Raw genomic sequence first — 12,007 nt, 5'->3', positions numbered from 1 at the left:
CTTCCCACATCTGCTGCTTGCATTTGATCCTTACCAGAGTCAAAACCCCAGAGTCCTGGCTTCCCTAATAGACAGGCATCGGTTCTCTCAGGAGCCCCCACCCCCTTGAAGAGAAAGGTCAGTGGCTTCAGTCCAAAAGCTTTATTAAGTCTGTGCACCAGAGCAGTCTCCAGTCCGTCCCGTATTACTTTCTTACCACCCTGTTTTTTGGTTTTTGTTTTTTCTGTTCCCTGGTGGTTTTGGCCATGGGTTAGGCCCTAGGATACCTTGTTTTCTCCCCTACCCAAGTCTGGCTCAGTGACTATCCTTAACCCTTCTAATCCCAGAGATTCCCCCCTCCCTAACCTGGAGCCCGGTAGGGAGGTGTGAGGTTTCCAGAATTGTCCATCCCTCCCCTTCCCCCTACTCCTCATCCCCACCCAAAGCTCCAGGCCACTAGACCTCAGATGGACCCTCCTTGGGAGGTGCCTCTTCTGGTGGGGCCTCCTCAGGTGCTGGCCGGTGGGCCACCCCACCCTGTAGCCATACTGTTTTCAGCATGTCTTTCAGCCCACCGGGAAAGAGATAGCCCTGAGCCTCTCCCTCCCCATCAATGACTCCTCCAAGGCCCTCCAGTGCCGTCTGGAGGTACCGCAGGCCCAGGAGCACCAAAGCCTGTGGGAAAAGCAAGGGGCAAGAGGTCAGTGAGGGTCAGCAGTTCCAGGGGCCCCTGGGTCAGAGGCCCCCTGAGGAGGAGGCCTCAGACACTTTGCTGACTCACCTGCAGCAGGAAGGTAACAGCCAACAGGTTGCCCAGTGTGCTTGCCAGCCCCTGCAGGTACCCCAGCAGCACCCCATGGCATCCTTGGGCCCAGAGGTTTAGGTTGGGTTGTCGGGGATCATAGAGAGGGTGGGCGTGGGGGTCTGAGAGCTGGCTTTGCAGGCAAGGCCTGGGTGAGTGGGGGTTGCAGCAGGAGAAAGGGACCCCATCAATCAGATATAGGCCTTCCACATTGCTCTGGATCCGGCTGCAAAGGGAGAGGTGGGCGGGTTAGGAGGTCTGGAGAGAGACGCCTTGGGGAAGAGCTGCAGGGCACAGGAGTTCAGAAGGGGAAAATGAGGACACATTTACTGACTGCTTTAGTATGTACTAGGCTTGCATAATTCACTTATCTTCACAACTCTGGAAGATCGGTTCTATTATCATCTCCAACCTACAGAAGAGGAAATGGGCCCAGAGCAGTTTCGTAACACACCCTGGGTCACACAGCTAATACATGGCTGAGCGGTACCCCATTCTCTCAATCACTTGACTCTATTGCCCATCCGGGTGAGGTGGGGTTCTGAGGGAGAAAGAGGAGAAGGAGGAGGAGGAAGAAGAGGGGAGAAGCAAATCACTCACTCAACCACGTCTTGGTCATTGGGGTCCAGGTAACGGCTGCTGACCCACTGGATCCCAAACCAATCCTTGTATCCATGGCGCCCGCAGCACTGGTGCTTTATCTGCAGCTCATCCAACAGCCGTTTGGCTTGACAGCGTCCGGGCACCTCTGTGTCCTTGTAGTGGGCCAAGGCAGTACCCAGGCCCTCCTCCAGTCCTGTGTCCAGAGTTCCAGGTAAAACCAGGGCTAGCCCCAGGGCAAGGACCAGGAGACCCCCGCCACCAGCTGTGCCAGCCACCAGCAGTGGGCCCAGGACCCCACGCCAGGGAGGGTACTGAGCTGCATCTAGACTGGCCCTGCTGGCTCCTGAACCCACCAGTCCTGTGCCCAGAGCCACTGCACTGGCTGCCAGGGCAACCTGGGGCAGGGTAGCGAACGGGCAGGAGGGAGCCAAGAATGTGCCAAGGTGCCGCAGCTGGACCAGGAGGTGCCCGCTACAGAAGAGGGTGAGGCCACCGACCAGTGCCAGCAGCCAGGAGAGGAGCCAGAGCCCCTGTGCCAGACGGATGCGGGGCTGGAGGGGCAGCACCACGGGCAGCACCGGCGCCATCTCCCATCTCTGCCCAAGGGAGAGCAGAGCTGTCAGGGACAGGGGTTGGCCGAGGCAGGATGCTGCGTCAGCCCAGCCCGGCTTGAGCTGGGCTAATGCCACCCTGACCCCAATACCCTGGGCATCCTCCCGCCCCCAGCCTTAATAACCCGACGTCCTGTCCCCTGCCAGTCGCAATTCGGGATACCTTGGCTTTGCCCCTTAGGAAAAGCCCCGCCCCCGGGCAAAGGGCCTATTTCGTGACCCCGCCCCTGCCCCCTCGCGGAAGTGGGGAGGGGCTGGCGGGTCGTGCCCAGAGAGACTGGGGGCGGAGACCTTAGGGCCTGCGCTCTTCCCAGGTCCCCAGGGAGTCCGAGGGTCAGGATCCCGGAAGGGCCCGGAGGGCGGAGGCCAGAGTGGGCCAGGGGGTCAGAGGGTTGGCCCCGCCCCCGTACTGAGCCGCGAGACCCGGACAGGGAGGGGTTACCAGGCGGCCCGGCCCCCCCTCGTCCCGCCCCCCCTCCCGCGCTTCCTGGCGGCTCCGCGTCCGGCGCCTGTTTGTGCTGCGGCGCTGGGGCCCGGGACGGCCCCGCCACCCCACCCCCGGGAGCCGAGAACGGTCCCGGGAGAGTCCGAGGCCCCAGCGGGCCCTGGAGCCTGCGGCCCCCGCCCCACAGCGCCCCCTCCAGGCCCTTTCCCCGCGCCCGACAGCGCCCCCGGGGGGTGGCACGGCACCCCTGCGCGCGCGCCCCGGGGTGCTTCCCCTTCCCCTCACCCTGGCCATGGCCCCCGCGGCTTAGACGCCTCCTCCGCCGCCGCCGCTCGGAGCAAGCCGGGGGCCGGATGGACGGGGCCGGGGGGCCCGGTGAGTACGGGGCGGGGCGGGCGGCGTGCCCCTTCCCGGAGCGCCGGCCGGTCGGGCGCTGCCATTGCCCGACGGTTGTCCGGAGCGTCCCCGCGTGCTCCTCGGGCCCGGGGGCTCTGAGAGCATCCTCCACTGTTACTCCGGTCGCTCTCCCTAGTTACTTGGGTCCTCCTGCTATCATTTCGAACTTGCCCGACGTCATCCTACCCCCCATGTTACTCTGGGCCCCTCGAAGTTGCTCTGCCTCCAGTGTTACTCTGGGCCTCTTTTCCTGGTATTTTGGGTCTTTTTACTTCTGACCCCCACTGTTACCCTGGGACCTTCACTATGATTCTGCTCTCCACTGATACCCTCTCCTGTCACTCTCGATCTCTTCTCCTCTGAGTCCTCAGGGTGACTGTACTCTTGTGGCCCCCTTCTCTCCTGGTGCCCCTTCTCAGTTTCTCTGCCTTCCCTGGAGACCTGAGCTTGTCTCTGGGCTGGGCCCTGTCGTCCCTCACCAGTACTGCAACTCCGTCTGTGGTTCCCACGTTCCTCGGCAGTACTCCATATTTTCCCCCTGGTACTCCATGGTACTCCCTGTCTTTGCGGAGGCTGGGACGGCAGCAGAGAGGGAGCTCTGCCAGGTTCCTCGCCTGCCCTGCCAGAAGGAGGCCCTTGATCCTCCACCACCCGTCTCCTCCCCTCTGGGAGAGCTTCCAAGCCTGGGACTGCTTGAAGGAGGCAGTCCTACTGGACAGATGAAAAGTTGGGGGAAATCAGAATCCCCTCAACCCTTCCCCCAGGAAGTGGGTACATTCTGAGTGCTTCTTGCCCCCTTGCCAGGTGAGGGTCCTGCTCAGGAGGCCCTGCAGTCCTTGAGCCGACGCCTTCAGGTGCAGGAGAAGGAGATGGAGCTGGTAAAGGCAGCCTTGGCCGAAGCCCTTCGCCTGCTGCGGCTGCAGGTGCCCCCCACCTCCCTGCAGGACCTTGGTACACCAACCCCTACTAGGGACAGGTATGCATGTTGTCACACCCCCTTCCTACTCCTTGTCAGGGCCTCTTGGGGCATCAGATTGATGCACTGTCTCCCCAGCAGCCCTGCAGCACCCCCAGGACTGCCACCCACATGCAGCCCCTCCCTGGTGAGCCGAGGCACCCAGACGGAGACAGAGGTGGAGATGGAGCCATCCCTTGGACCCCCCGGCCTGAGCAATGGGCCCCCAGCCCCTCAGGGGGCCAGTGAAGAGCCTAGTGGGACCCAGTCTGAAGGAGGGGGCAGCAGCAGCAGTGGCACTGGCTCCCCCGGCCCCCCGGGGATCCTCAGGCTGGTGCAGCCCCCACAGCGCACTGACACGTAAGCGTCCTGGGGCAGAGACTGGAAGGGGAGGGAGGATTGAGGAGCATATTTAAAGGGAATGACTTTCACCTGCTCACTGTGCTCCTAACAGGCCACGGAGAAATTCTTCCTCCTCATCCCCCTCAGAGAGGCCTCGACAGAAACTCTCCCGGAAGGCAGCTTCCTCGGCCAACCTGTTATTGCGGTCAGGGAGCACAGAGAGGTGGGCGAGGCTCCCCCACCAACCCGCCCCGCCGCCCCAGGCTCAGGCTCTTGACTTTCCGCATCCCTCACTTCACTTCCCTGGGTGGGGTGGGGGGACCTCATTGCCCAACAGGAAGAAAGGAACAAGCACTCCTGGGGCGCCTGCTGTGTACCCGGCACTGTGCTAAACCCTCGACCTCCTCCATCTCATTCAGTCCCCGTGACATCCTTGGGGGGTAGGTGGTCTCATGCTGTTCATTGCCCAGGTGAGGAAGCAGGCTCAGAGAGGGTAAGTCACTTGCCTGGGGTCACACAGCTAGAGTCAGGATTCCCACCCTACTCTTCCTGACTCCAATCCCCCTGCCCTTTTCCACCATATCAACGTACCTTACAAGATTCCAGGGAACTTTTCCAGAAGCTCCCATGATTTTTCTGGATGACTGTCCTCAGAGTTTCAGCCCTCTTCTCTCACCCCAATCTACCAGACTTGACTTCTAGAGAGCAAGGGGGAGTCCTAGTGGCCCAGCCCAGTTGTCTTTTAGTGTGTACAGGCCCCAGGACACCTGAATGTTCCTTCTTGCCCTATTCTTGGCCTCTCCTTTGTTCTCTGAAGAGAGATTGTCACCTTATTACCATCTAGTGACAGTCATCTCTGGAATTCACTTGTCACCTTCCTCTTGAGAGACAAGGACTTTCTTGCTTCCCTCTCAGATTTCTGAAAGGCAGGGCTGATGTGTGTTCTGAATTCACTTAGGTCCCATTTTACAGATGGGGAAATGGAAAGGTTGCTAGCCAGGGTCCTGGTGGTCTAGAGGAAAGTGTCACTCCACACTGCCTCTTACAGGCTTTTGTACTGTGCACGCAGCTCCTTTAGCCTCACTCACTTATCTCTTAAATGGAGCTCAAAGTCCCCATCTACTTTCGAGCCCCGATTGCTAACGATGCAAACTGAAAGCCTGCAGGGGTGGCTGTGATCTCTAGAGTAATCCCCTTCCCTGTGTCCTGCCCCTCCCCCCTCTCCGCTTACGTCTTGGGACCTGACCTCGGTCCATGTGCTTTTCTCTCTTCCCAGCAGCCGCGGGGGAAAAGACCCCCTCTCCAGCCCTGGGGGTCCTGGATCTCGGAGGAGCAATTATAATTTAGGTATGTTACAGAGGGAGCTGGGAGAACTTGGACGATGGGGTTAGGATTTGGGCTACAGTCCCAGGAGCTATTTGGGGGAACCCAGGAGGTGTGGTGGGTCGAGTTCTGCTCTGGCTTCCCTGGAGGGGAAGCTCCAGGGTGGTGTTTGACACCCCCTCCTTTTCTCTGTAGAAGGCATCTCAGTGAAGATGTTCCTTCGTGGCCGCCCCATTACCATGTACATCCCGTCTGGCATCCGCAGCCTTGAGGAGCTGCCCAGCGGCCCACCCCCGGAGACCCTCAGCCTTGACTGGGTGTATCCTGCCCCCTCCAGTCCCATGGGAACCACCTTTCCCGTCTTGGGACCTCCCTCCCCCACTTCTTTATGGTTTTCTCCTGGGTCTGCAAGGAGACGGAGCCCCTGAATCCTTCCCTAACCTCCTAGGCCATTGGTGCTGCCAGCCAGAGGCCCTGTCCTCCCTTTTTCCTCATCCTGCCCTTGATCTGACCCTTTCCTTGACCACGAGCCCCACTCCAGTTATGGGTACAGGGGTCGTGACTCCCGCTCTAATCTGTTTGTGCTGCGCTCTGGGGAGGTGGTCTACTTTATCGCCTGTGTGGTGGTGCTATACCGGCCTGGGGGAGGCCCAGGGGGTCCTGGAGGTGGCGGCCAGAGACATTACCGGGGGCACACGGACTGCGTTCGATGGTGAGGGTCCTGGGGCTTGGGAGCTGGCAGCTCAAGGCATGGGGATGGTGGGCCTGACAGGGAGAGGGTCCGGAGGGGTGTGAAGGAGCAGGAGAGGAGAGTGGCCTTGCTGCTCTGCAAGCGTAGAGAAGGTATTCCGGGTGGTCTTGAGTGACTGACCCCCTTCCCTAGAGTGTCTCCTCCCCCACTTAGCCTGGCTGTTCACCCTGATGGTGTGCGTGTAGCCTCAGGACAGACAGCTGGAGTGGATAAGGATGGAAAGGTAAGGCCCCAGGCAAACACCAGGAAGACAGGACGACTTCCCAGCCCAGCTTTCCCTCACACCCCTGACTCCTTCTCCTCCACCAGCCCCTGCAGCCTGTGGTTCACGTTTGGGACTCAGAGACGCTGCTGAAGCTGCAGGAGATCGGACTGGGGGCCTTCGAGCGGGGTGTAGGGGCCCTGGCCTTCTCAGTTGCGGTGAGCTGGCCCCAGAGCCTTGAGGCCCCCATCTTCCTTGTCTGGGAACCCCCTTCTTGCCCTTCACCAGGAAGCCTCAGAGATTCTGGCCCTCCTGAGCCCTGCCTGGCCGGTTCTCCTAAGAGACACGTGGCCACCTCTCCTCCCTCGGTCTGGCCTGTCATGGCGCCCCTTGCCTAATTCAGACCGTGAACCCTGTGGCCTCCAGCCCCAGCTCAGTCCCTCTGATGTGTCCTCTCTCCTCAGGATCAGGGTGCTTTCCTCTGTGTGGTGGATGATTCCAATGAGCACATGCTGTCAGTGTGGGACTGCGGCCGGGGCACGAAGCTGGCTGAGATCAAGGTGAGGCTACCTGGTGGCCTGGAGGGCACTGAGGATGGGGAGCTGGGAGTAGAGTGTGCTGAGAGCTTCTGGTTCCCCGTAAGGACTTCCTTTCTGGCTGAGTCCCCCGGAGCAAGCCTCCTGGCCTCTCTGAGGCTGTGAAGTGGGGATGGCAGAAGTTCTGACTTTGGGAGAGACAGCATGTCAGGCACGAGGGTGATTAATCATGAGTGACTGGGAGTGGCGCTTCTAGGGGACTGGGGCCTTGGAAAGTGTTGTCTTGGGGTTTCCGGACTTCCGCCAACCATTTGTCAGGATGCCAGTTGAAGAGAGGCAGGTAAAATGAAGGTGTGCAGGGCTCGGGTGGCTGAATCTAGTATCCTCCTTTTAGAGCACGAATGACTCCGTCCTGGCCGTTGGCTTCAGCCCTCGGGACAGCAGCTGCATCGTCACCAGCGGGAAGTCCCACGTCCACTTCTGGACCTGGAGTGGCGGAGCAGGGCTTCCTGGGTGTGGGACCCTCACCAGGAAGCAGGGTGTCTTTGGGGTGAGGCATGGATGGGTGCAGGGTGGTGGGCGTGGGCAGAGTGCACATGGAAGTATTGGTCTGAGGACCATAGACCCTAATGAGACCCAACTCCCAACTGCCCCTGGACTTTTAGTCTTCACCCTACCCTTTGACTTCTACTCTCTGCTCACCTCGCCCCCTAGAAATACAAGAAACCCAAGTTTATTCCCTGCTTTGTGTTCCTCCCGGATGGAGATATTCTCACTGGGGACTCAGAGGGGAACATTCTCACCTGGGGGCGGAGCCTCTCAGATTCCAGGACCCCAGGCCGGGGTGGGGCCAAAGGTATGTGGCTGGGTATGGCATCTGGGAAGGCTAGTTCTCCAGAGGGTCTGTGGAAACAGAGGAGAGGATTTCCCATCTTTTTACCTTGAGAGATGGTAGTGCTCTATTGGAGGGTGGGGTCCTCTGGGGGTCCAGTCTAGAAAGGTAGGGGGTAGCTCAGCAAAGGGAAAGGGCAAGGGCTTTGGAGTCTGCCAGATCCTGGGTTCAAATCCCAGTGTTGCCTCTAGTTGTCTGGCCTTTAGGAAGTTATCTCACATCTTTAAGTATTGGTTGTCCAGTCTGTAAACTGGAAAGAAAAAGAGCTGAGAGTCAGAGACAGAATTAAGTGGGCACTCAACAGCTGGGGGTTATGACTCTATTATGACAGCCTAGGCTGTTCCTGTTCCCTACTTCCCTGCATCCCAAAAGCATGACCCACCCAAGACTTTGCCAACAGAGACCTACGGGATTGTGGCCCAGGCCCATGCTCACGAAGGTTCCATCTTCGCCTTGTGTCTCCGGCGGGACGGGACTGTGCTGAGTGGTGGTGGGCGGGACCGCCGGCTGGTCCAGTGGGGGCCAGGGCTGGTGGCCCTCCAGGAGGCTGAGGTGAGGGCTGGGTGGGGCCCAAGGGAAGGAGGGGGAATGGAAGAGGAATGGTCCCTGGGCCCCTGACTTTCTACCACCACTCCTCAGATTCCCGAACACTTTGGCGCCGTGCGGGCCATCGCAGAGGGACCTGGCTCTGAGCTGCTGGTGGGAACCACGAAGAATGCATTGCTGAGGGGAGATCTGGCCCAGGGCTTCTCCCCTGTAATCCAGGTTGGCGGGAGAGGCAAGGGCTTCGGGGGAACAGGAGGGGAAGAGAGGTTGGGGAGGGGCAGAGGTGACAGCCCATGCTCTGCTGCAGGGTCACACGGATGAGCTCTGGGGGCTCTGCACACATCCCTTCCAGAACCGTTTCCTCACTTGTGGCCATGACCGGCAGCTCTGCCTATGGGATGGGGAGGGCCATGCACTGGCCTGGAGCATTGACCTCAAGGTAGAGCTCTGTGTCCCTGGACCCTCAACGTCACATCCACTGTGACTCCTGTGGCCTCCACTCCTTCCCCAACATCCCCTTCCCTTCTGCTCCCAGAGGCAGGCAGTTTGTACTGGCGTGGCTGCACTGGCTGCTGAAATACTCATTCTTCTGTACAGTGATGCCTCCAGTGCCCCCTGAGCACTGCCCTCCCTGCAACCCTCAGACCTCCCCTGGATCCAGCAAATAATGGTTGATCTCTGGCACAGCTGGAGGTGTCAGTTCTGGTTGTTAAGTATTTTGAGTAGCACCTCTATATAGGCTCCAGTGACACCCTACCTCCATCCCAGGTCTTCTGTCTCTCTCCTCCTTGGGAGGAGGAGGCTTTGCCATTGTTATCAAGATGACAAGGTATCCATATTGGTTCTCTCACTAGAAAGGCATCTTCTTGAATTCACCTTCTCCCCCCTCCCAGGAGACTGGTCTCTGTGCTGACTTCCACCCCAGTGGGGCAGTTGTGGCCGTAGGACTGAACACGGGGAGGTGAGAGGGAGCCAGGACTCCTGGGAGGGGAAAGCAGAAGGTATGGGAAGGGCTTCTGGTGATGGTGGGGGCGGGTGGAGGAGTGTGATCGCTGCCTGCTCAGGAGCCCCACCTGCACCTTCCACTTCTCAGTGCTTTCCCTGCAGCTCGGGTCTCCCCTGCTCTCCTGTGGCAACTGTCATCACACCCTCCCCCATCCACTCTCCCCTCCAAGCCTGGGAGTGGAGGAGGAGGCAGGTTGGGATAGAAACACAATGGGGATGGGAGGGGCAAAGGGGAGACTAACACAGGGAAGTGACAAGCTCACAGGCTCCACAAGGCCCTTGTAGTTGGGCCCCTCTACTCCTTTTCAGACAGCGTCAGGAGCCCTCAGCTTTTATCTGCTCTTGGCCCCTTCCCGTTTCCTGGCAGAATGCAATGGCAACCTCTCTGTCTACATGATAGCCTTTCTGTGGGTGTCTCTGCATTGCCAGCCCCCACCCTGCTCAGGACAGGTGTCCTTACACCTGCTTTCCACCACCCACCCCCCTTCCAGGTGGCTAGTTTTGGACACAGAGACCAGAGAGATCGTGTCCGACATCACTGATGGCAATGAACAGCTCTCAGTGGTCCGATACAGCCCAGGTGGGAGCCACCCCTACCCTGGACCTAGCCTTGTCCCTGGCCCTTCCCTCTCTGAGTGACTGTCTTTGTAGATGGGTTGTACCTGGCCATCGGTTCCCATGACAACATGATCTACATCTATAGTGTTTCCAGTGATGGTGCCAAGTCCAGCCGCTTTGGCCGCTGTGTGGTGAGGAAGCTGGGGTGGAGGGTGGGGCATTGCCATAGCAGGTAAACTAATGCACTTCAGGAGGGTCAGGGGATGGGAAATGGTGGCTACATTTTTAGTCTCTTGACCCTTGCTCCCAGGGTCACTCCAGCTTCATCACGCACCTTGACTGGTCCAAGGATGGGAACTTCATCATGTCCAATTCTGGGGACTATGAGATCCTTTACTGTGAGTGACAGTAGGGGAGGGTATGGGGAGAGGGTAACTGGGGTGGGCTTTATTTGTATGTGTGTGTTCCCTGGTTGGGAGGGGGTGAAGGAGAAGATGTGGGGGAGCTTCAGGGGCAGGTGCTGTCAGAGAGGGAGGTAGAGATGAGTTGAAGTGGAGTCAGAATTCTACACAGGAAAAATTTTGTCATTTGGACAAAAAAACCCACACAGTTTTACACCATGTCTTGTTCCCACAAGGCCTTGGGGGAGTTGAAAAATGCACTGAGAAGATTGTTTTGGAAAAGTTTCTCAGGACAGGTGTGGAGGGACTGGCTAATATAGGAAGCAGGCACTGATGAGAAACTGTTAGGAGAACTTCTGCTGAGTACATGGGGCTAGGTTTTGCCCTGGGCTGAGGACTACCATGATGAGATCACATGCTACTGTCTCAAGCCAGTTCTTCCAACTTGGCATCTTGCCGACTGAGGGCAGAGTGAGAGTTGAGCTGGGTGGGCTCCCTCTCCCCAGGGGACGTGGCTGGAGGCTGTAAGCTGCTGAGGAATCGCTATGAGAGCCGAGACCGGGAGTGGGCCACGTACACCTGCGTGCTAGGCTTCCACGTCTACGGTGAGCAGGGCCTCGGAACCCTGCGGGAGCCGTTGGGGGGGGCAAGGTGCAGCCCGCCTCGGGCTCGGAATGCTGGGCATGTGTAGTGGGGTGGGCGTCAAGAAACCAGCAGGTCCAGCCCAGGAGGCCCTTCAGGCCGGCCCTGGGGACTGGGAAAGATTGCCTGGAACGCAGCGGGTGGATGGCTGGGCTGCCTGAGCGCCGGAAGTGGTGCAGCTCTGGGCCGTGGGTGGCGGGAAGTGGGGGAGGCCGAGCTGAGGCCAGCCGCTGTGGTAGGTGTGTGGCCGGATGGCTCGGATGGAACGGACATCAACTCCCTGTGCCGCTCTCACAACGAGCGCGTGGTGGCTGTGGCCGACGACTTCTGCAAAGTGCACCTCTTCCAGTACCCGTGCGCGCGCGCCAAGGTGAGGCTTCCCGGGTCAGGTGGCAGGGCCTGGGGTCTCCCGCAGTTGCTGCAGCTCGACCTTCCCTCCTGCCCAGGCGCCGAGCCTCGTGTACGGTGGTCACGGCAGCCACGTGACCAGCGTCCGCTTCACGCACGACGACTCGCATCTCGTCTCGCTGGGCGGCAAGGACGCCAGCATCTTCCAGTGGCGAGTGCTGGGTGCTGGGGGCGCGGGGCCGGCGCCCGCCACGCCTTCTCGAACCCCCTCCCTGTCGCCCGCCTCCTCTCTCGACGTCTGACCGCTGCCGAACGGGACCCGACGGGACCCACCGGCCTTGCAGCGTGGCGCCGCCCCACCCAAATCCCCCAGGACCGGGGCCGACTCTGTCCTCGACTTCGAGACATTCCCGAAAGCGCATTTCCCTGGAGGGGGCGAACGGCACCCCTGCACACACTGTATAGACCCGGTGGCTGAGCCGGGCAGCCCCAGCCTGGGCCCTGACTCCCGCTGCCTGCTGAGGGGCAATAAACCAAAAGCAAAGTCTCCTCCCGGTCCTTTTGTGGGGCGCGCGGCTGGGCGCCTTGGGGCTCTGTACGGGTGGGGATGAAGGAAAAGGGGAAAGCGGAAAGGGTGAGGGAGCGTAGACCTTTCATGCAAATAACAGGC

At 59.8% G+C, this 12,007-nt stretch overlaps 2 protein-coding genes across 7 annotated transcripts; one reads left to right on the top strand and one right to left on the bottom strand.

Annotated features, from left to right (window-relative positions):
• Positions 1-126: 126 nt before the first annotated feature.
• On the bottom strand, positions 127-2,320 carry ROM1 (retinal outer segment membrane protein 1). Its single transcript, XM_072970121.1, has 3 exons — positions 1,382-2,320; positions 761-1,007; positions 127-654 (listed from the first exon to the last, which is right to left on the bottom strand). Exons 1-3 carry the CDS (start codon positions 1,969-1,971, stop codon positions 436-438), a joined length of 1,056 nt encoding a protein of 351 aa, XP_072826222.1. The 5' UTR covers positions 1,972-2,320; the 3' UTR covers positions 127-435.
• A 204-nt stretch (positions 2,321-2,524) lies between these two features.
• EML3 (EMAP like 3) lies at positions 2,525-11,886 on the top strand. 6 transcript variants are annotated; one of them, XM_072970112.1, is made up of 22 exons: positions 2,525-2,815; positions 3,641-3,812; positions 3,891-4,151; positions 4,246-4,356; positions 5,410-5,480; positions 5,652-5,775; positions 5,998-6,168; positions 6,361-6,430; positions 6,517-6,627; positions 6,874-6,969; positions 7,340-7,495; positions 7,660-7,801; positions 8,238-8,389; positions 8,477-8,602; positions 8,691-8,822; positions 9,277-9,344; positions 9,880-9,968; positions 10,040-10,137; positions 10,257-10,344; positions 10,854-10,952; positions 11,229-11,359; positions 11,436-11,886. In XM_072970112.1, the coding sequence occupies exons 1-22, from the start codon at positions 2,794-2,796 to the stop codon at positions 11,637-11,639; spliced, it is 2,694 nt and encodes an 897-aa protein (XP_072826213.1). In that variant the 5' UTR covers positions 2,525-2,793; the 3' UTR covers positions 11,640-11,886. The 6 variants fall into 6 exon arrangements, with proteins under 6 accessions (XP_072826213.1, XP_072826214.1, XP_072826216.1 ...); XM_072970113.1 differs by having other exon boundaries at positions 2,526-2,815; positions 3,894-4,151; XM_072970115.1 differs by having other exon boundaries at positions 2,669-2,815; positions 3,894-4,151; positions 5,413-5,480.
• The last annotated feature ends 121 nt before the right edge of the window (positions 11,887-12,007 follow it).

Source organism: Vicugna pacos, chromosome 10, assembly GCF_048564905.1.
Source record: "Vicugna pacos chromosome 10, VicPac4, whole genome shotgun sequence".
Lineage (NCBI taxonomy): Eukaryota > Metazoa > Chordata > Mammalia > Artiodactyla > Camelidae > Vicugna > Vicugna pacos.
Note: the sequence above shows the minus strand (reverse complement) of the source record. Positions and strands in the feature narration are given on the sequence as shown.

What these genes read in the sequence shown, in the direction of transcription:
- EML3 (XM_072970112.1), top strand. Translation starts at nt 2,794, where the DNA reads ATGGACGGGGCCGGGGGGCCCG. An exon ending in GAGTGGATAAGGATGGAAAG is followed by an intron (nt 6,431 to 6,516) that starts GTAAGGCCCCAG and finishes CTCCTCCACCAG; the next exon opens with CCCCTGCAGCCTGTGGTTCA. An exon ending in GGACTATGAGATCCTTTACT is followed by an intron (nt 10,345 to 10,853) that starts GTGAGTGACAGT and finishes CCCTCTCCCCAG; the next exon opens with GGGACGTGGCTGGAGGCTGT.
- ROM1 (XM_072970121.1), bottom strand. Translation starts at nt 1,971, where the DNA reads ATGGCGCCGGTGCTGCCCGTGGTGCTGCCCCTCCAGCCCCGCATCCGT. An exon ending in AATGACCAAGACGTGGTTGA is followed by an intron (nt 1,008 to 1,381) that starts GTGAGTGATTTG and finishes CTCCCTTTGCAG; the next exon opens with CCGGATCCAGAGCAATGTGG. An exon ending in CTGTTACCTTCCTGCTGCAG is followed by an intron (nt 655 to 760) that starts GTGAGTCAGCAA and finishes CTTTTCCCACAG; the next exon opens with GCTTTGGTGCTCCTGGGCCT.